At 33.0% G+C, this 23,981-nt stretch overlaps 2 protein-coding genes across 2 annotated transcripts in view; one reads left to right on the top strand and one right to left on the bottom strand.

The window, feature by feature from the left end:
• LOC126748209 (alpha-tocopherol transfer protein-like) overlaps positions 1-23,981 on the top strand; it is a 35,479-nt gene that overhangs the window by 10,990 nt on the left and 508 nt on the right. Inside the window, exons 3-5 of the mRNA XM_050457286.1 lie at positions 6,116-6,368; positions 9,270-9,380; positions 9,431-9,536. Coding sequence (XP_050313243.1) covers positions 6,116-6,368; positions 9,270-9,380; positions 9,431-9,536 — 470 coding nt within the window. The remainder of the gene's footprint in view (positions 1-6,115; positions 6,369-9,269; positions 9,381-9,430; positions 9,537-23,981) is intronic.
• Positions 15,358-16,316, bottom strand: LOC126748223 (uncharacterized). Its single transcript, XM_050457311.1, has one exon. It carries the CDS (start codon positions 16,164-16,166, stop codon positions 15,387-15,389), a length of 780 nt encoding a protein of 259 aa, XP_050313268.1. The 5' UTR covers positions 16,167-16,316; the 3' UTR covers positions 15,358-15,386.

The following is a 23,981-nucleotide window of genomic DNA, read 5'->3' as shown; positions in this document are numbered from 1 at the left end:
ACACATTCCTATACCTAAGTAGCCTGAAGAATATTGGAAATGATTGTCACCACAACCACTCTGGTTAAGGCTGTGAAATACTGGATATAATTGCATAAGATATCGATACAAAGAATAGCGTCAACTTTAACTGAATAGTAACTCCAATTGTTGACAGCTTTGCCTTGGAATAATCAAATAGAACCAGAACAGTATAATTTTAAATACAATTAATTACAATATTAATAGATCTGAAAATGTCATCCGTTATGTTGAAAACAGCCTTATAAACCTTATAAACCTGATAGCCTTTCAGAATTCATATAGTCTTCAATTTTTGATTTTTTAGGGCTCCTCCAAAAACTTTAGACAATATTGGAAGAATGGAAATTGGCCTTAAGTCACTGAAACCTCCCTGTTGGCATATTATAGTGCAGAAATATTGCAGCAATAATTCTTTTGATATGTTACTTCTGCAATATTGCACATTCATTGTAAAGTTAATAATGCACATATGTAGTAATTGTAATATTGTTGCAATATTTCATTATTGTTAAAAATGCAATATATCAGTGAAATGTTAGTGTAATGTTACATCTGTATTGCAAGCATACTATTGCTGTAATATTGTTTATATAAAATTCCAGCAATATTTTATTTCAATTTATATTTTAATATTTCATCTGCAATATTGCGTCTATACTGTTAACTTTATTTGCACCTATGTTGCACCTGCAATACTTTTGCAATATTTAATAACCGTCACAAATGCGATATATATCACTGAAATTCGATGTGTAATATTGCAGCCATATTGCTTATGTAAGATATTTAATGATTGATTAAATAGCTGATTAATTTCATAGGTATTTGCTAAATTTTGCAAACAAATGTTTATTGGGTGGGTTTCAATGAAATATAAGATTAATATTCGAAATATATTGATAGTATAATTATTTATTATTATCCAAGTGTGTAAATATACATATATATTCAACAAAAAACGCAATTACTTATATTACACAATTTACAAATTCTATTCCTAAACTAATTGATAATATTCTAATTGGCACTCATACAACGTAATTCATGCTCACTGTGTGAAGAATGGGAAAAGTGACGTAAGTTGTATCACTGTAAGGTAGTTTTAAAATTTTACATTGTACATTTTCGCAGGGCCATAAATGTATTTCTTTTTGTTTTTTTACATACGTCGATACCAAGATCAGAAGATTTAAGACTGCCAAGTATAAACTAAGTAAAACTTCCAATTCTTTGCCAATTACAAAATTTTTATCTTCACAATTCAATATAAAATTAATATTCAATATAGCAGCAATATAAATTAAAGTAATAAGTAATATTACGTGAGTATTACTACAATACAGCACATACATTAATGCAATATTACAGTAACATACCCCATGAAATATTGCTATAACGTTCAGCAATGTTGCGGATGCGATGAAAAAAGCGGACATTAAAACATTGCTGCAATATGACTGTAATGAACTAGTAATATATGTGCAATATTGCAGATGTAATATTCCTGCAATATAATTTTCCGACAGGGCGGCTGTCTTAACATTTTAGCCAAAATCGCCTTTTTCAGTGATTTGAAGTTACTGTGTTTTGCTGTGTCTTTTGGTATTTTTAAAACTAAAATCGGATAATAAATAAGGAGGATCTGGCATGCCCAAAACACAGTAACTGACAGTCGGTGAAATTTTTTCTCATAACAAAACGCAGTAACTAACAAAACTCATTTCAAAACCATGTAACTACCAAGTAGTTACTGTGTTTTATTATGGTTTTTTCAGTTACTGTGTTTTGATTTGAAAAATTGGTTATAATTTTCTCAGAACATGTTACCCCCACCATAAACTTTACCATGTAACTTAAGAGTGTCGCGTTTAATACTCAGTTCGACTCTAGTAAGTAGCCAAAGGAGGATGTTGATAAGAAGGATGATAAAATGTTGCCTGTAAGCACAGCATAAAGAAACGTTTCTTTATGCTGTGCTGTAAGCGCGCGTACAAAGAATATTGTTTCTTCAGCTCGCTGGAAAAAAGGCTCGCGTGAAAAAGGTACGTTAAACTATTTATATGAAATTTAATATTCTAAATTTTATCGTCGAATTTTTTTTATAAAATTGTAATGAGCTTCCGCTATTTCCAAGGGTTAATTATGAAACATCTACATTCTTTTTGTCGAATACCGAAAGCAATAGCCAAGAGGAAACCTATGAAAACTTAAAAAGAATATTCTCAAAAGAATTTTCTCAGGATATTGCGCTTTTAAAATTCAATCGCGTTGAAAGTCCCGTGACAGTGACCCGAGACACAAATGACAGTGACCAGGATAAAGGCTACGATCCGATGTCAGATCCATCATCTAGCGACGATAATGAAACTAAAATTAAAAAGAACAACAAAAGGATGAAAACAAAAAAGACGCCCATTTGTAAGGAGGAAAATGTTTTGCGTTTACATAAAGAAACTGTTGCTGCAAACTCGTATGAAAAAGTAAGATTTTTATATTTATTTTAATAATTATTAAATGTAATGTATATTTTGTTCTTACAAAAATATTGCTTACTATATATTCAATTATGATAATTTTTGTAGGAAGAAAACAAAGAGAATATAGAACAAAGTAATATCATGGATATACAATCAGCTAAAACTAAGGAGCCTGCTTTTCTGGTAAAATATTATACACGGTGCATCAGCAAGGCGTACGGCTAAAATAATGCCTAAACTATGCAGGGTGGAAAAATTTGTATGTCGCGTATTTATAAGGTTGACAAAAATCTACAAACTCAAAAAATAATTTCACGTATACAGGGTGTTTCAAAAAAAGTTTTAGAAGAATGTAGTTTTTTTTAAATGGAACACGCTATATATTATTTTATTTTTAGATTATAACCTCTTAAAGTTGGAAAAAGTCGTTTTTCAACTGCCTCTAATTCAAAAACTACTTAATTAAAATGTAACATTATGTTACATCAGATTTCTTAGAATTTCATGTGGAATCTAAAAATAAAATAATATATAGGGTGTTCCATTTAAAAAAAACTACATATTCTTCTGAAACTTTTTTTGAAACACCCTGTATACGTAAAATTATTTTTAGTTTATAGATTTTTGTCAACCTTATAACCACGCGACATATTTTTTTTTACCCTGTATAGTTTAGGCACTATATTTAGAAAGCAATGACGCTACTTTAGAGGTATATTTGTAACCTATATTTTTAAAGGAAACTAAAAATTTACTAACTAGTTAGCTTAAAAATTGATACTCGTTATCGGTTATCCTTACTAATCGAAACGTCGCGGCATCCTATATTATTAACAATAAACAAAAGTTTTTTTTTAGGTTAATAATACTGTCGAAATGGTTAATGAAGTTAATCGCAAGGCAGAGCAGAAGTAGCAGAAAATAGTTGAAAAAAGGCTAAAGAGAAAAGAAAAAATCCAAAGGTGTAAATAAAACCATCCGATAAGATCAGCGTATAAAGGCAAGTGTGGTAGGCTGTGCAAATAACAACTAGCAGAAGATCACCGAAAAAAAAATATGGATGGAATACTAGAACCTAGATTACACAAATAGGCGAAAATGGCTATACAAACATATAAAACTAGTTTCTATTAAGCGGAGGACACAATCAGCAATATGTAAGAGGTGCGAATCAAGGAGTTATTCTTTACCACTTGAAAATTCCACAGATTTAGACGTATGCAGGTGCACATTTTTAAATACTCTGGGATATACAAACGATTCAGTTAAAACCGAGTTAGTTCTGGCCATTAAACAGGGTTTTTGTGGTAATCAAATTAAAGAACGTAGAGGAGGCTGCCGAAAGCATTTGAATAACGATTTAATCAAAGACCACGTTGAGTCGTATAAACCCTCCATTAGCCACTATCGCAGAAAAAAGGCTCCTAATATTAGATACTTACCAAGAGAGTAAACTTATAAAAAAATGTATGATGATTTTAACTCAAAACATCCGTCAGTCTGTAAAATTGAGGTTTACAGACAAGTTTTAAAGCAGATGAATGTTTCGCTTTGCCAGCCTAAATCAGACATTTGTGAGAACTGCAAAATATTAAAGAATATGCTAGAAAATAAAGAAGATCATAGCATTCAGGAACAGCTGGATTCTCACCGTGCTAAAGCTGAAAAGGCAAGTCTTCTTTATAAAAAAGACTCCGAAGAAAAAGTAAGTTCGACGAAACGTATTTACTCCATGGACTTACAAAAGGTTATTATTTTGCCCAGTATGCCGCAAAGTAAAAGTGCAATTTTCACTAGCCGCCCTGTGGTCTCTAACTTGACTTTTGCCACTTTAAATAAAAATTCTAAAAACAAAAGTTACTGTGACTTGGTACGAAGCCTTAGGGGGACACAAGGCTAAGGCAATTGTCGACGCTTTATTTCAGATAACAAAAAAAGAAAGAGATGTCTCCCATTTTATTTTCTGGGCTGATAACTGTACATCCCAGAACAAAAATTGGATTCTTTATACGTCCCTGGTTACTGAGGTTAATCGTGCTTCCGGACCACAGGAGATCATTATACGATATCTTACGAAGGGACATACCCACATGACTGCCGATTGCGTTCATAGAAATATAGAACAAAAGATTCTAAGAAACAGAAATATTTACGACTTTCAAAAATTAACTGAACTTGTCAAACACTCTAGAAAAAATTTGGAAGTACTTGAATTAAATCAATTTCACTTATGGCAAAATAAGAAACGTACCACAAAAAAATGATCCTTTAAAGGGGTTTTTGTTAGGAAATTTAGCAGAAGTTTGCTTTACACGGGGAAGTAATTGCATGAAATATAAAACCGAATTTCAATGACGAATACAAAGAATTGGATTTTTTACAAAAAAAACACATTTTCCTGGTACATTTACGCCCAATGCTTTAAATATACGAGGAATTTCACGTGAAAAAAAATGTGTTATTTTAAAAGACTTAGTGCCATTAATGCCCAAAAATAGAAAAGTGTTTTGGCAAACCCTACCAGAGTCAGAAACATCTTTGGACTTGGTCAATCATGAACAATTGGAAGCCATAGATGGCTATTCTTAGTCTGGTTTTTTTATGGTACCTGTTCGGTATAATTTTTGTTCCGTTTTGACTTACCAAACAAACTTTCAATGGACGTTTGTTAGCTTATTAGTACGAATATGTTTTGTTTTTGTGTTAAAAATTTATTTATTTGTTTGCCCCTTTATTCTACGGAATAATAAAAATGTAGTTTTGCATTGTATTTTCTATTTCTTAAAGTATCCATTTTTTACCTACTGATATTTTAAATAAATTTTGTCAAAACACAGTAAGAGCCCTTACTGTGCAGTAAAAAAAAATTAAATACATCTTATTATATAACAAAACACAGCAAGGGCATTTACTGTGTTTTGATATAAAACAATTTGTTTAATTTTTTTATTAAAATCTATACAGAGTTAGTTATTGGACTGCCGATCTACTATCATGACTGATTAATTGAATAAAAAATAGTTCAAAAATTGTAAATGCAGGTTTTCTAACATTCCATAAGATTTTTTTGATAATTATATTAATAATGACTTGCGGCTTGTAAATTTTAGAAAAATCAATTTTTTTCAATTTGTGTATTAATGCAGTTACTGTGTTTTGCAATGGGACAACCGAGGGCCTTTACAATATTCATTTTTCCGTATTGGCACAATATCAGTTCGTTTCCATTGAGAAAGAAATACAAATTTTACTGTACAATTAATTATTACATGACAAATATATTTTATAAAAAAAGGACAGCAAAATAATAAAAAACTTACACGTATTCCCTCAGAACCAGCCTTTCTGGTTTTAATTTGGGTTAAATATTTAGACTTTTAAGTTTCTGAAACCATGAGAAACTTACGGGTTTTTCATAGTGTCCATGAGTTCCAGCAGAAATATTACTTGGTGGTATGTTACTCAACCCTACTCAAAGGAATCAAATGACCGATGATAATCAAAAATCTTTATTCTGTCTCCCAAAAAAAAATAGCTTGATATTTAAAAAAAAGAGAGATTCGGTATAATCCAGTGACATAAAATTTCCTCTAATAAAATTGATCGAATTTCAGCCTCATAACGCCACTACCGAAACTGACCCACCAAAACTACACGGTGATCTGGATGAAATTAATCGATTGCAACCCGGACAGGTACAACTTTCCCAATCAAATAAGGAACTTCGATATGGCAGAAATGTTAACGTTACACAAAGGAGGACCCCAGAAAGGGTTAGTGTTGGTTTTTGATATGGACGGGTGCGTTTTTGGCCATCTCACGAAGCTCAGCATCGTTGTCATGAAGAAATTGTTGTATTACTTACAAGTAAGGACCATCATTTATTTAATTTAATATTCAGTTGATTCTGGGTATGTACCGTTATCAACTGTCAGTACTGAATTTACTGGACGTCGTTCCGATATTTATTTCAGTTTACTGATTCAGTACTGAATGACGTCATAAATGCGTCAATGACGTCATTTATCTTTACTGGATTAACTGGGGATAGAAGCTACTGTAGGTACAGTAAAATAGTGGGGGAATGTCAAAACTGTCAGAAGTGTTGTTGATGTTGATTTCTTGAATCTTCTTGTTTACGTTGTGGGAATTATTTTCCTTTAATTATTAAGTTCAAAACATAAATTGTTCAAAATAAAAGCTATGGCTATGAACCCCAATAATGTAGCAGCCATGATAGTGGCAAACACCGTATCCGTTTTATTATTAACTGATGATGAGAAAGATGAACTGGACCAAGAAGACTTTTATATTGCCCAATTACAGGCTTAAGGACAGGCCCGTATTCGCGTTCCAAATTATTTGGAAAACGTGATAAACCTATATTCCGAAGAGGAATTTAGAATGCATTTCATGTACCTAGGTACAAATTCAAAAGATAATATTATAGTAGATTACATTACTAGTGAAGAAATTGATATTTTTCACTCAAGTCGTGATGTTTTTGAAATTGACACGAGTGTCTGAAATTTACTTTTTTCATGAGTAATGTAGGTATACACAATTTTTCCTAAGACCACAAATTTGCGCTCTTTAGCCCTTTAAATTTTTTAGAAAACTCGTAATTGTGCACATATTGCACTGCAGAAAGTAAAAGGCACAAAAGTACATGTGTATTTTACTTTCTCACAGGAAATATGTTTTTTCGAAAGTTTAATAGGTTAGGTTTTATAGGTTATGTTGTGGTTGTGAAAACAGTGCTGAAAACTGTTCCTTTTTTGGAGCAAAACAGCACGCTGTATAAAATCGGAACGACAAATTACAGTAAAATCAACACAGTACAATCCTGTACTGACAGTTGAAAACGGTACATACCCAGTATTCCTCTCGATTTTCAAGTTGTTCAACAATGAGAAGAAACTTTGCAAAATCAGGCTCCTAGGCAATTAAAACGTTTCTCTATGGCTTCAACTGCCTTGAAGAATTTCTTTCTATTTTGCATTCAGTTAATGTACCTTTTCTCTGCTTTTTAGTATCTTCACGATCATTTTGTTCATAAAAAATCTGGCTTGTTTTCTAGGCAGTTGAAGTCATTGAGGAATAAGCTAAAATGAAAACCCCACGATCTCCCTTTATTTATTTATTTTACATAATTCGGGTTTAAAATTCGAAAAATATTTCAGATACGGCGGTGTCAACTAACAGGAAATAAAAATTAAATAATTGGCACAAACTTACATACACCAAAGTTTATGTCAATGAAAATCTTTTATTTATTTATTTTTTTATTTATATTTGTTTGGACAAAAACTACATTTTTTAATGTGAATCCACCCTCTTGAAAAAACTACTAACAACTGAATTCAAATTAATCGGAAGTAAAAAAATATCTGGTTGAAGTAAAATCAATGGATACCAGTTCGGACTTTATTAATCTTGAAATGCTGCAGTTGGGTTGTCCAGTGATATTGTCATATCTGACCAATGTAATAAATTCCTGCTTATTAGATTCTGTTTTTCCAGAATGTTGGAAAGTTTCCCGGATTATTCCTCTGCCCAAAAAAACTGCAGTTTTAGGACTTGATAATTTGCGGCCGATAGGTATCCTTACAAGCATGTCCAAAGTTCTTGAAAAAAACATTATTAAACATAACTGATGATATAATTAGGACTGCAGATGACAGCCAATGCACAGCTTTAATTCTATAAGACTTCTCTAAGGCATTTGACACTATAAACCATGAATACTTTTCTTCAATCCTAAATTTTGTTGGGTTTTCAGAGCACGCAATTGTACTTTTAATGGATTATCTTTCAAATAGATTTCAGTTTGTTGAAACATTAGATGGCAGATCAGAATATAGCAGGGTGAGTTGTGGTGTTCCACGAGGCTCAATTTTGGAGTCTCTACTCTTTAATATTTATACTAATAACCTCACTAATTGCCTAAAATTCTGCAAGGTACACCAATATGCTAATGATACACAACTTAATTTTTCTTTTCTTCCATCTGAATATATTAATGCAGAGAAAGTCATAAACGAGGATCTAAATACATTGTTATCATTTTCAAATAGTCATAATCTTCTTATTAACCCATCTAAGTCAAAACCTATGATTTTTGGTAGAAACAAGGAGAGTGTTGAATCTTTTATAACCATAAGTATAGGTGAAAAAAATAGGTTACAAAAAGTTTAGGGTTGTATATGGATGTCGAGATGCGCTTTAAATTCTATATTAAAACCTGTCTACAAAAGGCATATACCGCGCTGAAGTTACTTTATCTTCACAGGCATTCATTATCGCAATCTTTAAAAATTAAGCCGACGGACACTTTAGTTTTGAGCCATTTTTTAACTTTTGTGATGTAGTTTACTCACCTTGTCTAGATTTTACTGAAGTACTAAAGATTCAACGGGTACAAAAATCTTGTTTAAGGTACATCTATGGGATTAGAGTGTATGAGCCGGTCTCTCATATCAGAAGATTTTCGAGAATATGAAGAATTATTTAAAAAAATGAATTTTTATGTGATATGGTGGTGATGACGCCATTTAGTGTTAAATGATTACCACTTTATCGATTTGACTTGCTATTCTAAATTATTTTGTTTATTCTTATTACAAAATCGACATTTTTTTATGAACAAGACCTTTGCACATTTTCCCGTTATTTAATGCTATATCCTAGACGTGATGCTCGAATATCTTGCAGAGGTTCAAACTTACACCAATGATTATTTCGTGCTGTTTTATTTTTTCTTTTTAGGATGCAATGCCCATAAGACTCAAAGGTATCCATTACATTAACGTGGTGCCTTTTATGGATAAAATCCTGGCCTTGATGAAGCCTTTTATGAAAAAGGAGCTGATTGATATGGTAATATTTAGAAAAATTCTTTAGGTGGAATTAAAATGCTGATTTTTCAGCTCTACATCCATGCAGACTCTATTACTACACTTTACGAGCATGTGCCTAAGGAGTGTCTACCGGCAGACTATGGAGGCCAAAGTGAATCAATGAATATTTTACACGGTAATCAGTATTATTTACTCGGTAAAATATAGTTTAGCAACTTAGTAATGAACGTGCCTAAATAGCACTAAGACGGGAAATGTATATACAGGGCTAGCCCTAGGGGGTCTTGGCACGTTCCTAGCATTTGAAAGAATTGTTCTTAGAATATTACTGAAGCATGTATCAAAACATTTTTGAATCGTATGGTTTTTTATCGTTTCTAAAACATGGTAATACAAAAATATTGAGGTAATGTGACCCATTTCTTACCTTGTAAATGGGCTGCATGGCAGCTCCCGCCTGCTTTTTGACCCTTGTGACATTGCTCTCAGTAATTCCCATTTTTTTGTGATTTTTTTTGGAAGTGTTACCAATTTTTTGAGTATCACAAGAGGAATTTCGTGGGAGTATCGATCAAACAAAACCCTTTCGGTCTTTTGGGTTATGGTAATTTTATTTGGGCAATAATTGATTTCAATTTGCTAAGGAAAAATACATTTTTGCACTGGTTATTAGAGTGAAGCGCTAATGGAAGCAGTGTACCGACAAAAGTCTTTATAATTTTCGCTTTATTTATAGGGTAGAGATACAATATTTACCCTTTTATAATCTAGAAATATGGGGCTACAACTGGATAATTCACAACTTTAAATTTTTTTTTTGGGGAAAGGAGGTCTTAGAAGTTAACATTTTTTGGTTCTTTGAATTTTATTAAATTTATCGGGTCGATTAGGGTTTAGGTGAACTTGAACTGTATGGTTTTTAGTTATTTTAGTTTAGAAAGGCATTTTCTAACATATTCATCAATTCTCTGTTGCCAGGTTTACACACATTTTCGAAAGAGGAAATTTTCAACTATATATCAACACATAAAATAATGTTAATTTAACTTATTGATGTTAGATTATGGATTAAAAATAAAAAGTAGAAGTAGATAATGAGCTGATAAATTATGAGATAATTTATGAAGTAGATAATGCTGTTGGCGTCTTGCCAAATTAATAATTGGTAGCAACTGGGCTGGTTCAAAAACATCTCCCGCTTTCCCAATTACATGAGAAATACTGCTGTGAGCCGAATCTCCTTCATTTTGCCCATGGTTCGTAACAATAAATCTTAGCGATATCTCCATTAGCTGGGGAAAAACACTTAAAGCGTACAAAAGCATTGCAACCACAATTGTATTTTTATTTTGGCCATAGCAACCGTCAGAACACAAGAACACTTTCCTTTTACCTTGGTTACAGTATTTCTTCAAAACTTTAAAAATACAAGTGGCAATTTCTGATGATCCTCTTTTATCGGCTGCTTCGTGCCACACGAAACAATGGCAATCTTTACTGGCTAAGTTATAAAGAGTAAAATTAAAGTTGGATAATCTACTCTTATAAAATAGAGCGCTCTCTTTGCTGATTGGTGGGTAGATAACTTGCTGAAGGTTGAATACCCCACATAGAGTTGTTTTGTCAGTAGTTGAGACTTCTTTAATGCTCTAACCTTGGATTTTTCCTTAATGCGATTTTCAAAGACTTGTTTTAACTCTTCTTGTACTTTTGCATTTCCTTCCCTAAATGATGCGCACAACGAACATTGGTCTTTCTTCGCATGATGAAAAGAGAGATTTTTTGATTTAAAAATATTTCTATATGTCTATAGAGGGTTGTATAGACGATTGAAGGTTGATTATGTATGATAGAGGGTTGATTTTGGATATTTTGAAGTTGTAGATCTTCAATGAACATGTCGTACATCTTTTGTAATGTTAAGTCTGGATGAAGGTACAAACGCGAAGATTTTTCGCGGCAATAATGTGATTCCATCTTCGGGTATCTATCAATATGGACACTTATTTTTTTTCTCATTTCCTCTTCTCTCTTTAAAATTTTCGGACATCTTTGGCGACCGCCCCTTTTTTCTTTTTCTACGATTCCTACTTCACTAGTTTTACGAGGTCGGGTCAATAAGTCCGTGACTTTTTGGATAAAAGACAGGTTTTTATATAAAAAGTTATTTTGTTTTTCAACATAGTCTCTTTTGATTTCTATACACTTACTCCAACGTTTCTCCAATTTTTTTGTCCCTTCGGAAAAATATGATTTGTCGAGGTCATCAAAATAGGCATTTGTTTGAGAGATGATTTCGTCGTTGGAGTCAAATCTCTTTCCGCCGAGCCATTTCTTTAAGTTTGGGAATAGGACATAGTCACTGGGGGCTAAGTCTGGAGAATAGGGTGGATAAGGAAGTAATGCGTAACCTAATTCATGGATTTTTGCCATGGAAACTGCACATGTGTGGACCCGTGCATTGTCCTGGTGGAAAAGAACTTTTTTTTGGCCAAATGTAGTCTTTTTTCTTTCAGTTCCTCATTGAATCTATCCAATAAGTTGGTATAATATTCTCCATTGATTGTTTTCCCCTTTTGAAGATAGTCAAGGTGCATTATACCGTGTGCATCCCAAAAAACGGTCGCCAAGACTTTATTGGCTGACAAACCCACCTTTGCCTTCTTGGGCGCCGATTCACCCCGAGAAATCCACTGTTTTGACTGCTGTTTGGTCTCCGGCGTGTTGTAGTGGATCCACGTTTCGTCCACGGAGACGAAACGACGCAAAAATTCGTCCATATTGCGGTTGAATAACGCCAAACACTCCTGGGAAATTGTCACACGGTTGCGTTTGTGGTCGATTGTGAGCAAACGCGGCACCCATCTTGCGGAAAGCTTTCTCATACCCAAATGATCATTCAAAATTGAAACTACTGAACCATGTGAGATGCCTATGGCTTCCACAATCTCTCTCACTTTCAATCTCCGATCGGCTAAAGCCATATCGTGAATTTTTTCGATTGTTTTGGATGTAGAGACCTCGACTGGGCGTCCAGAACGTTCGGCATTTTCCGTGCTTGTACGGCCACATCGAAATTCAGTAAACCACTTCTTTACCATGGAAATGGATGCTGCAGAGTCTCCATAATATTTATCAAGCTTAGCCTTGGTTTGAGTGATGGTTTTTTTCCGTAAAAAATAATGCTTAATGAGCACACGAAATTCACTTTTTTCAATTTTCTTCTCAAAACGAGCAGTAGTCTGCTATCAACAGCTGTCAAACACAAACTAAATGACGCAGCTTGTTCAAATTTTGACAGGCGTCAACTGACAGTTCTCTTTTGATAGGAAATTCAATTTGTTGATGGGAAATTCAAAAAGTCACGGACTTATTGACCCGCCCTTGTACAAAGCGCTGTTCGAACTGAACGTTCAGAGATTCCCAGAGTATTTAAAAAAAATAATTTACAAACAGGTAAACGATTATAACCAATTGTAAAAAAATACTTTAAAGTATAACTTCGTCGAGACTCTTCGTCGAGGTGTTCACCGTTTTTCGATTAACTTTTTGTTTCGTAACGTGATTTATTAAAAAAATCACGTTGCCTTGTAAGGTTAGCCAAAAGGTAATAACTATCAAACAGGCGTTTTCTTTCTTCTTCGTCTATTAATGGACATTTTTTTGCCATTCTTTAAACACTTTTCGGATCGACATCGTGGTTTTATAACCTTAGCAGGAATGTTTTCCTTCTTATAAGGGCTTAAGTATTCTTCACCAGCGTCCTTCAATATTTTGGCTTCTTTCTGTTTGTTAATTTTTTTAATTTTCATTTCATGGTTTTCCTTTTCATTCCCGTCAACTAAAAGATCTTCAGGCTGGGCTGCACTTATTGACTTATCGGCGTCGCCTTGTTCCAGATCTTGTAAATTTCATCGATTTCAGCTGTTTTATGACCAAAACGTAAACAGTCATCCAAGTCTTCTATAAAAACGTTCGTAACACAAAAGAATGCTGCAAATGTGGCATGCACTGAAAACTTCTGCTTTGCATCTTCTCACTTCACAAATTCCAAAAGGTGGGTCCTGATCCGAGTCATATTCTGGTGACGGTATCGGTGTTGAGTCATCCATAGGTTGACTGTTACTATAATTATTCAGATGATCTGTCTTTGAAGGTTGAATTGATGCATTATTGTTAGTAGGTGTCAGTTCCTTTAGAGGAACGTTATCTTCGTCACATTCATACTGTTTGCTTTTATTCGAAGACAAGAGATCCAACTTAACCTTCCTACGAACTTCACTGAGGGGAATATTGTCAGAGCTATTGGATTTAACGTCGTTTTCGTCTTCAATATCCATTATAGTACCAAAATACCATCTTCCCCGTTAAAGCATTTTAACGGAACTTCCAATAATGTAACGGTCCCTTTGCGTTTAGTTCATTGGAGTAAACAACATTAGTAGTTCCGTCCTTCCACTTTACAAGGACATCCATTATTCTGAAATCGAAAGCAACACTTATTAAGGAGGTACAAAACTGCCAATAAATTATTTTTACTAAAAAATTATTTTTATACAATCGTGGAAAAAGAAAACACTTTTTTAATGATAATTGTTTAAAAATTAATACTTTTTTGCACCAATGCACCATGCAACTTACACTTTTTCATGTTTCATGAAGTACGAAAAATGAACCAAACCGTACGATCTATCAAATGCCAATTTCTATTAAACTACGCATTTAAATTTAATTTCTTACCTTGATTTCAACTTTTTTAACACTACAACAAAATATTATAGTTGGTAGACACAGATATTGATACACCGCTCACTAAAAAATACAATCTGTAAATAAATAATGAATTGTTTTTGAGGTTAGGTTGCTGCGTAAATTCCCATTGTTTCAGATACGCCATAACAAATCACAAGGATTCAAACTACAGCAAAACACGAACTGACGTATCTGAAATAAATCTTACATACGACTGTTCGTGATTTCTGGTAAATATAATATGGCAGATACGTTATATTTAATGGTTGTAGTATCGCGATAACGGTTAAGAATTTAGATACTTCAGACACTTCGTGAGGTGAAGGCCAACATAAAATTATTATTGGTTGGCGTAACTGAAATTTTCCAAAAATGTAAGTTACGTCGCTTCGTGTTTTGGGGGACGATACATCTTATCTTCAGTGCAAAAATAACATCTTCAAAGCAAAAAAAAATTAAAATTCTTAGTAAAACCGCCTCTGAAAAAATTGAAATGGCAACACCGCAGGCAAAAGCTGATGTCATCTGACTGAGCAAAATGTCATTGAAGTTCTGTATTTTTCTTTAGTTTTTGGTTGTCATAACATCATATTAAGGGCCAACCGTCGTCATAAACGTAGGATAATAAAAACTTATTAAGAAATCTATAATAATGATAAAAAATATTCAATTTCCATAAAAATGCCTTTTATTAGATAAGTACCTTTACTCTAATGAGGTACGTCAAAAAAACGTATACAAATTTTATAAACGGTAATAGTGTTTATAATTTAAAGCATAATTTATTATTAAAAAATATCATGTAAATATTTTTTGACGACGTCACTGGTAAAGATTACTTTTGTTAGTGGAATCAACAATGAGATCGAGCAACGTTGCGATGTTGTTGCCTTTTTCTCCAATATAGGGACGTTATCCGCATTCATTTAATTTTAAATGTTGACTTCTTTATAGAGTATCTTATCATATTTTATGAAAAATAAATGCTTCATATTTTATTAAAGAGAAATAGTATTGTTTTGCTCCTGCCAAAATAAGTGACAACTTTTTTTGATACTATTAAGTGTTTTTTTTTGCAATTTCTACATAAGCCTTTGGCATCATTGCATCAGAGATGTTTTAACCAAACAAACTGCCCTTAGTTCCACGTCAATGCTAATTCTAGCCTTGCAATGTTCTAAGGTCGCCACACAAATCACATTACATCTGAAAACGTATACCATATTGAAATCAAACATCTAGGCTATAACAGGAAAACTAAAAACCCCAAAAATTATTTATTCTCAAAATACACAAATAAAATAACGTTTTTCCTAACACTCTTCACTGCACCACCACCATCGATCTTCTTTAACAACAAATGATTAACAGTTACTAACCCGACGGGTTTAGCATAGCTCAGCTCCTCCTTACACACCTCCAAACTAATCTGATGCTCAAAAACCTCTCCCAGCTCCTGAATAACATACGTAACCTTCACAAACTTATCCAGTATCAACAGATAATACTCCCTATCGCTCTCCACCTTCAGCACCACATTCCTCAAGATCATTTTCGCTTGCTGGTGCTCCTTGAAATGCTCCTTTTCCATCAAATCAAGCCGACCGGTCCAAGAACATTCAGAGACCGGACACTCCCTCACCGGTTGTAACTCGCAACTCAACTCGTGACTCCTCAAAGTTGAACCGCCGAAGATTTTTTTACAGTTGGGCCATTTACACTCGAACTTGATTTTACCGCACAAAAGATGCTCGATCGTTTTACACTCGTCCAAAATCGGTTTTCCGTCGACGCACGTGTGATTAAACCTCTTCAGACTGTGATCGAAACAGTAGTAGCAAAAGAAGTGCCGGAAGCTAGCACAGCGGTGCCAAAAGTACTTTTGACCGTAGCTGAGATTGTGACTGCCACAGTGGAAACATAGAGGGCGTAAGTTCTTGTGCTGTCTGAAGTTTAAGCTGGTGGGGTCTTCAGAGGAAATTTCCACGGTGGGGTATTCCGCTTTCACTTCCTCGTCCAGGTAGATGGCGTTTTTTGGTAAAAGTTGCTCCATTTCATTCGATACGTTTCACTACTAAAATGTTGTGTTTTATCATTCAGGGCAATAAAATGTTTAAGATTATCAGTTTATCTTAAAGAAGATTTATGTAATTAGGGGGTTTCAAGTGTTGCCATTGACGTGCTTAATCATAGCGATAAGGTGATAAAGGTTTAGTTGATTGACAAAAACGTTATAATATTACACGATGTATAGAACAGTAAAACCTTGCAAGGTGTCCCACTAATAATTTATGAATTTTCCCTATCATTATCTACTGATAAACACTGAAAATGGCATGCGTAATTATCATTGGAATATCAAAAAATAATAAAATTTTAATGATAATTTATATTTGGACCTTAAAAATATATGATAATAACTAACGCCTATGATGATACTGGGTTCGGTCATCGTTTAAAATGAAAGAATATTAAAAGATTTGGTATTGTCAATTGGTTTACCTTTTTTTTTTAATATCCCTCTTTCTCAAAAACATTTTAAAAAGGAACTCAATATAATTTTTCAAATTGCTCGGAACAATGGTTATCCTGACAAGATTATAAATTCTCTTTATTTTAAACATCTTTACAAACATTTAAATAAGCCACATATATACAAAACCGATGGCGTGTACAGAAGCCTATCATATTTTGGAAACATATCCCATCAGGTTGCCAAGAGTTTGTCGAGGGACTCCGATGAGCGGTTGCGTGTTTGTTTCAGGACTTTTAATAATAAAATTCCCGTCACACACAGATCTGGTGTTTACAGACTAAAATCGTTGATTGATAATAGAGGAAGATGCGCAAGCCCCATACTTAGAATCGTGCCACCTTATTTTTCCGTCCCCTTCCGTCTCACCCACTGGCTTGTGGTGCCGCCACGCAACGCGCTAGTTAAAGGACAACAACCGGCATTTGCTTTTTTAAAAAACAAATTTATTGAGAACAGGGACTAACTTAACTTACAACTAACTTGATTGATAGATAATGACTACATCGATTACTATATTAATTGTTATTGCTCTTGTCTATTACATTATATTTATACGTTCTAAAAATGATGACAATACAAACTAAGCTATTTCTAAATAAAGTATGCAGGGTCGGCATAAGGTGGCGGGTTGGTACCCGTAACTCGCTTTAAAATCGGTGGCGTCGTTTTTATAATCTTAATATATTCTACCCTTTACCAGAAATATATTTTGTAACTGGGGAGTTTTCGCGATGTTCTATTCTGATATGTATTTATAGTTATAATAAAAACGTAATAGTATTAATATAATAAATATAAATACTTATAACAATCAAATTTATTATACAGATGTACTCTGGTTTAACATAGAAAAATAAAATTATACTTTATAATTAAAACACCAATAGCATTTTAAAGCAACGCATATTTTTATTCGCATAAAGATAATAACATCAGGAAGACATTTTACTCTAATTACTTAAAGATCAATGTTATTTAAAAAAGTTTTTAACATAAACGTTAAAGTATTTTAACGTCTTTGTTGCAATTATATTGCCAATTAAAAATAGAGATTTAAAGGAAATGTAATAATATTTCCTTTTATTCTGTATTTAATTTAAATAATAAAAATAAAATTTGTTACTCCAAAAGAGCCTTGTGAGTTAATTTTAAAAAATCAAATTATAGGTCTGATAAAATTCTAATTTTTCTGTGTATTTTTTTTGAAACATCTTTAATATCGATGTTGAAGAAGTAGTCCATACTTGCAGTGGAATTAATATGTCAATGGGTAACTAAAAATGCTTCAGTCATCCTCCACTAAATTTATTTAAAAATTATTCATCCTACACGTTTCAGACATATAACATGTCCATCATCAGGGATACAAATTGAGGGTTTTCGTCAATACGTATAAAAAGCTGTGCCTCTGACAAGGTCAAAAGGTTAAAACCGTAATCGTAGTGTTGTAATCATGTGATTTTAATGTATGTGTAGATCCAGTTTTAGTCCCTTTCTCATGCATCTTAATATGCCATTTTTAATTATCTGACATGACTAAAATTTAGTCTCTGCATCTGATGACTGCAATTTGTCCTTACTTAAGTCTGTAGATGAATTTTCACTTGGAAAAACTGTATTATCTGGGCCCAAGTCATCCAAGACTAGTAGTTCTTATGAAGTCCTCCTCACAGTTACCAGTATCGAATGCTTTTTGCAATCTTATATTATTATTGACTGTAAAGAAACTCTAAATTGTTGTACCTGTTGGATTATATTTACACCTACTGCCAGCAACCAAAAAAAGTTTTCTAGAGAATCTTGATTAAGATGAGCAGTTGTTAGATATTTAAAATCATAAGTTTCTACAAGATGCTTTCATAGACCCAGCATCGATGTCAGTGTCTAGATAAATCCATTTAAATAATAAATATTATTTCTTTTTTCCATCCTCTTCAAACACTTCGATCATCTTAAAATAGTCCAGTCCATGTTTTATGTTATTTAATGAAATAGGTTTTTCATTCGATAGAGGATGCTTATTTGGATTTGCATCAAATAAAATTTTACTATTCAACGCATCGAAAATGTTATTAATATTTTCTAAAAAATCTGCGGTATATCGCGCAGTAATACTATCAAAAGCATTTAATTGGGCTGCTGCCCTTACAGCTGCAGCAACGGAACGGGAAAGGATTTGAACAGCATATTTTACTCTCATTTTTTAAAATTTATTATAGTCTAATTTAGCCTTTAATACAATTTCATCAAACAACACTGCACGCACGCGTTCTGTTTTACTCATCGCTTTTACTTTCATAAAAAGTAAAAAACATAATTTTTTTGTTAGTGCATTCTCGAGATCAACATGACTGAATGGTGCGCACTGACGGGAGGGAAAACAGTAAATTATTCCTTAAAAATTTGTAGCAGCTAGGAGATTTATAATAAATGGAAAGAGTTTTACAAGTTGCTTTATCGTATTGGTAGCTGCATATGAATAAACGTTTTTAAACTAGGACTTTTATTTTTAAATATATTATCTAAAAGACTTTTATCTATGATTTTTTTCTTCGAAGTCGAACATTTTGCACCCTTTTAGCCCTAAGTTGTCTTTTTAAAATATCTAATTTTAAATTTATCTTACGCAACTTGTTTTTAATAAACGATGTGGTTGTTGACGGGGTTGTTATTTCACTCAATACTTCTCTTTCTTGTCTTGTTGGACTTTTTATTTCACATTTTCTTTTTATTACGGATTCGGTGCATAAGCACTTGGGACTATAATTGAATAAATATATATCGCCATTGTTATCATTGGCATCATCGTCGACTACTGGGGCTTTTTTTCCGAAATAAGTCTTGATATCGTGTGCTGAAAAAAAACAGATATTATATATTATATAACATAGGTAGAATATATGGCTATTCTCTAGTTTCACTTTTATATAACGGTTCCTGTTTATTCAAATAAATTTCACATTAAAAATAGTGATTTATTACAAGATGCATTGTGCGTTAAACGTCCTCTTCACACTCCAAAAATTAAGAAAAATATATAATTAGGTTTTAATATAAAATTTTAAGGTTTTGTGGTTTAAATTATAGTTATGGTATTTTGTCATCGATTCAAAATATAATATAGAATCAAAATAAAAAGCTAAGTAAAAATAAATATAAATATTACTTACTATATAACCGAATTTCAGATGGCAAATTCCAAATCGGAATTTCAAAACGGTTAGGGCTGCTATTTAAGTTAGTAGGCAATAAATTAACAGCTGCTTCTAAAATTTTAATTAACAGATGATAATATTTAAGTATAAGGAACAAAGATTAATGTCAGGTTTATACAAATTGAATTAATACATAGTGTAACCTTTATTTATAATGCTTACAGCTAATAATGCCTAAATCACTTCTTCTTTAGTGTTTTGAATAACAGACAAATTGAACATAAAAAGTATTAAAAAAATTGCTTCTACATTTTGCATAAACGTGCTTATTTAGTTACATTACCTTTATTTTATGAGTTAAAAAATATAAAATAAGAATACGTTTCGATATAAACCCGGCATAAATATCATTAATTAAAAAAATATAAGTTTTCTTACCTTTCTATGAAACGGGTACAGCTGATATCAAAAGTATTTTTCTTTTATTACTATTAACGATATATATATTTTTTTTAATGTTTCTCACAAACAACTCTATTTTTTAATAGCATTTCGTCCATGAGGTATGTTTTAGTATTTCCAATATTTTCTAACGATTGATTAAGTATCATTGGTTTCAAAATTGGAAATTTAAAAAACTTATTACATTGTTTTTATTTCTTTTTTACCATTGCATCCGCGATAAGTTCACTCACTTACTTTACTTAAATTTCCCATTGTCTCAACTTTAAATTCGAAAAAAAAAATAATCTATAGTATTAACACAAAAATTTAACCACGCAAAAACTCCTCGACAAGACACTCGGGCCGCTCTTTGGTTAATAATGTGATAGAAAAGATAGATTCTAAACGGCTGGTAAAATTATTTTCAGGCACTCTCAAGCAGTGCGCCATCTCTCCGCTGGACACTTTTGCGGGCACGATTTAGCCCATATAGTTGCGTATCTTCCCAATATTCAATCAACGCTAAAATGCTCTCATCCTGACTGCAATGTGTGCTAGTAACTCATCTCGAATAAAGTCGTTTCATTTTAATCCATCTCAATTTAAAAAAAAAATAAAATAAAAGTTTACTTATATTTAGCCGCTATTGTAGAGTTGTAATAATTTATACACTTACTAACTGATTTAAACCTGATAAAATAAATGGATTGCTTATTTTTTTATGAATTGAGCCATGAAAATCTTGAGGCATGAAGGTCTCGTTTTTTTTTTACATAAAACGAGGGATATCAAATTTTATCTTAAATTAATGGAAATATTTAGTCTCTATAGATGAATGAACTCGGATGTATACTTCTGGAAGAAACCTTCTATAATAAGGTAAGTGTGCCAAATATTGCCACCTTAACGCTTAGTTATAAGTAATTCTTAAACTGTTATTAATAGGTGAGTACAATTTTACGCACGGGTATAAAAATGCATTGTTTCTAACATTATTTTTTATTTAAATCCAAAAACTAAATAGAAACTAAATTAATGTAAGTTTTTATTGGAGTCGACAATGGCAATATTGGGATCACCAGACCTCCTATTATTGCCACCCCATGTCAATATTAGGAACTACAGAAAAAGTAACAAATTATTCTAAGACAACAAAAATTGATAACTTAAAAGATAAGTAAACTTTCTTATTGCGAAGATAGAACAAACAGTTAAAAAAATTAAGAACAGTAAGGACAAATAAACCTTTCTTTGTCATTTTTAGTTAGGCCTACACAGGCTTCATGAACTTATTTATAACAAGCTATGCACAAGCGCATATCTTCTTCCCGGCAGGTGTTACAAAGAAAACAAAACTACGATTTTTTCGGCTCCTCTGATTTTTCCTTCGATTTCTTTTTGGAACCACTCTTTGCTTCTCTGACAACTTTGGTTGAATCCAATTTTGGTTTTGGCGCGAAAAGATCTTTGGTAACTTGCTGGGCTTTACTGTTTAAAGCCGGCTTCCTTTTTACTGTAGGTACTTTGATTTCGGGGGTAATGAGCAATTCAATATCTTTAAACGAAGTATCTAAGCATTTAGAGTCGGGTGTTGAGTCCATATTCTGATTAGAGTTTATGGTTTCCTCTGTGATGGTATCATCTTTTTTATTTTGTGGCAGTTTAGTTTCGTCAAATCCGATAGTGATTCGGTATCTGTGCTAGAAACGGGACTCTTCTTTCTTTTTTGAAGCGGTTTTTTTAGTAGTTGATATCCGCTTGTACTCGCGTTTGCGAACTGAACCGCAACAGTTTTCTTTGGCACTTGATACCCGCTTGTACTTGCTTTGTTTTTGTCTGCAGACTCAATTGACCTGCAAGAACTTTCCACGACATCTGATACACCTTGAGAATTATTTACGACGTCGTTTTGTTCTCTGTGGGTGATCAAACTGGGTGCATAAGCCTCTTCAGGTATAGCCTCTGGTCTAAATGGATATATACCGATGGCTTTAAAACCAGAACTAATGTTTGATGGAATCATCGCTTTGAACCAAACGGGAGTAAACATTTCTACAAACCTCATTTTCGTAATTGCTTTTCCAGGGTTTATCATTAAAAACTGAAAAACTTCTTGATCCCAAAACGTCTCAAAACTTTTAAATACAGACTTGTCCATGGGTTGCAACTCATGTGAAGTGTTGCTTGGAAGACAAAATAAAGTTATGCCCATGCGGTCTGCTGCATCAACTATAGAAATATCAAGGTGACTTTTAGCCCCATCGAATATTAGTAGTGTTGGGCCAAAATTTTTGAATGAGGAAAAATGAGTAAGCCATACAATAAAGGCTTCACATGTCATGCTTCCTTTATTTGTGACAATTGCTTTTGAGCCAGGTGGCAAGTGATCAGACCATTCCGGTTTTAACCTTTGTCCTTTAAAAAGCATAAAAGGTGGTACTGATTGACCCAGTGCGTTTCCACAACCTACAATTGACACATTTTCCCCATGCTCGGGTGCGGTTAAATGTACGCGCTTTGCCCCTTTTCTGGCTAAAACAATTGGTTGCTTATGAATTGTCAATCTGCACCCTTTTTCGTCCATATTATAAATGTTACCTGGTTTGTCAAATAACTTTAGCTTTTCGATGGTTTCTCTTAGCTTATGAATGTAGTCATCAACGATTGGCTTATTCATGAATTTGGGCTCGCGCCATATTCATTTGTTGAGCTCTTCGTTTCGATACGTCCGGATGCCTAGTTAAGAATAACTTGAGCCATTTTCTACCAGCCCTATTCGAGATTTTAGAAAACGGATTTGAAATGTTTTTTGTTGTTGCATAAGAAAATACACTTTTCATTAAAATCTTGGTTGTTATAGGCATTCCTACCTCAGCTAGTCTGTGGATTCTTTGCACTAACTTATTTTCTTGTTCTTGTTCTATAGATAATACTGGTGACCTTCCGAGCTTTTTTTAGAATTTTGGGTTCTATGATGAAGGCCTAGTGTTGTACGAGGTATACTGTATTTCTTGGCAGTAGCTTTGATGGACATTCCATTCCCTATGCTATTCCAACGCTGAGCGTAGGTCTTCTTCTGACCACTGAGCTCTTTTTCTTGGCATTCTACAAAAAAAAATATATTTTGTTCCTAATATTGCCATAGCTTCCTAATATTGCCACTGACAATATTAGGAATACTTAGTGATGGCAATATTAGGAACAAATGACGTAAAGAAAAAAAAAATACATAACCTAGAAACACATATAAAATAATTGAAGCAATTTATAATTCAAGAACCATTGGATGTACTTACATGTGCTTATTGAAAAAAATCCGGAAAATATTAGGTTAGATTGTATTACAATCAACGTAAAATTTGAACTTGTTTATAACACGGAGAAGAAAAACAAAAAGCGTGCTCCTACGTCTGACGAAAGACATAGACTAAACCTTTCGATGGTAAAACAAATGGCCGACAAATCAAACTAACTTTTGGTGCTGCCATCTAAATTTTAGTCTCGATACTGGCTGAGTAAGGAGGGGTGGCGATATTAGGAACAATGGCAATATTTGGCGCACGTACCTGATAAAAGAGGGTTTTTTCTAAAAATGCTAACCTCTAGCCTATATTAGTTCAAGCATCTTATTTATATCGAAAATATACTTTTTAAATGGAAAAAGGCTGTTCTTTTAACAAATTTACACACAAGTACTTAGACCATTTTACCATTATATCTCTAAATTACACCT

Source organism: Anthonomus grandis, chromosome 2 (assembly GCF_022605725.1).
Source record: "Anthonomus grandis grandis chromosome 2, icAntGran1.3, whole genome shotgun sequence".
NCBI lineage: Eukaryota > Metazoa > Arthropoda > Insecta > Coleoptera > Curculionidae > Anthonomus > Anthonomus grandis.
This window is presented reverse-complemented; position numbering and strand designations above follow the sequence as displayed.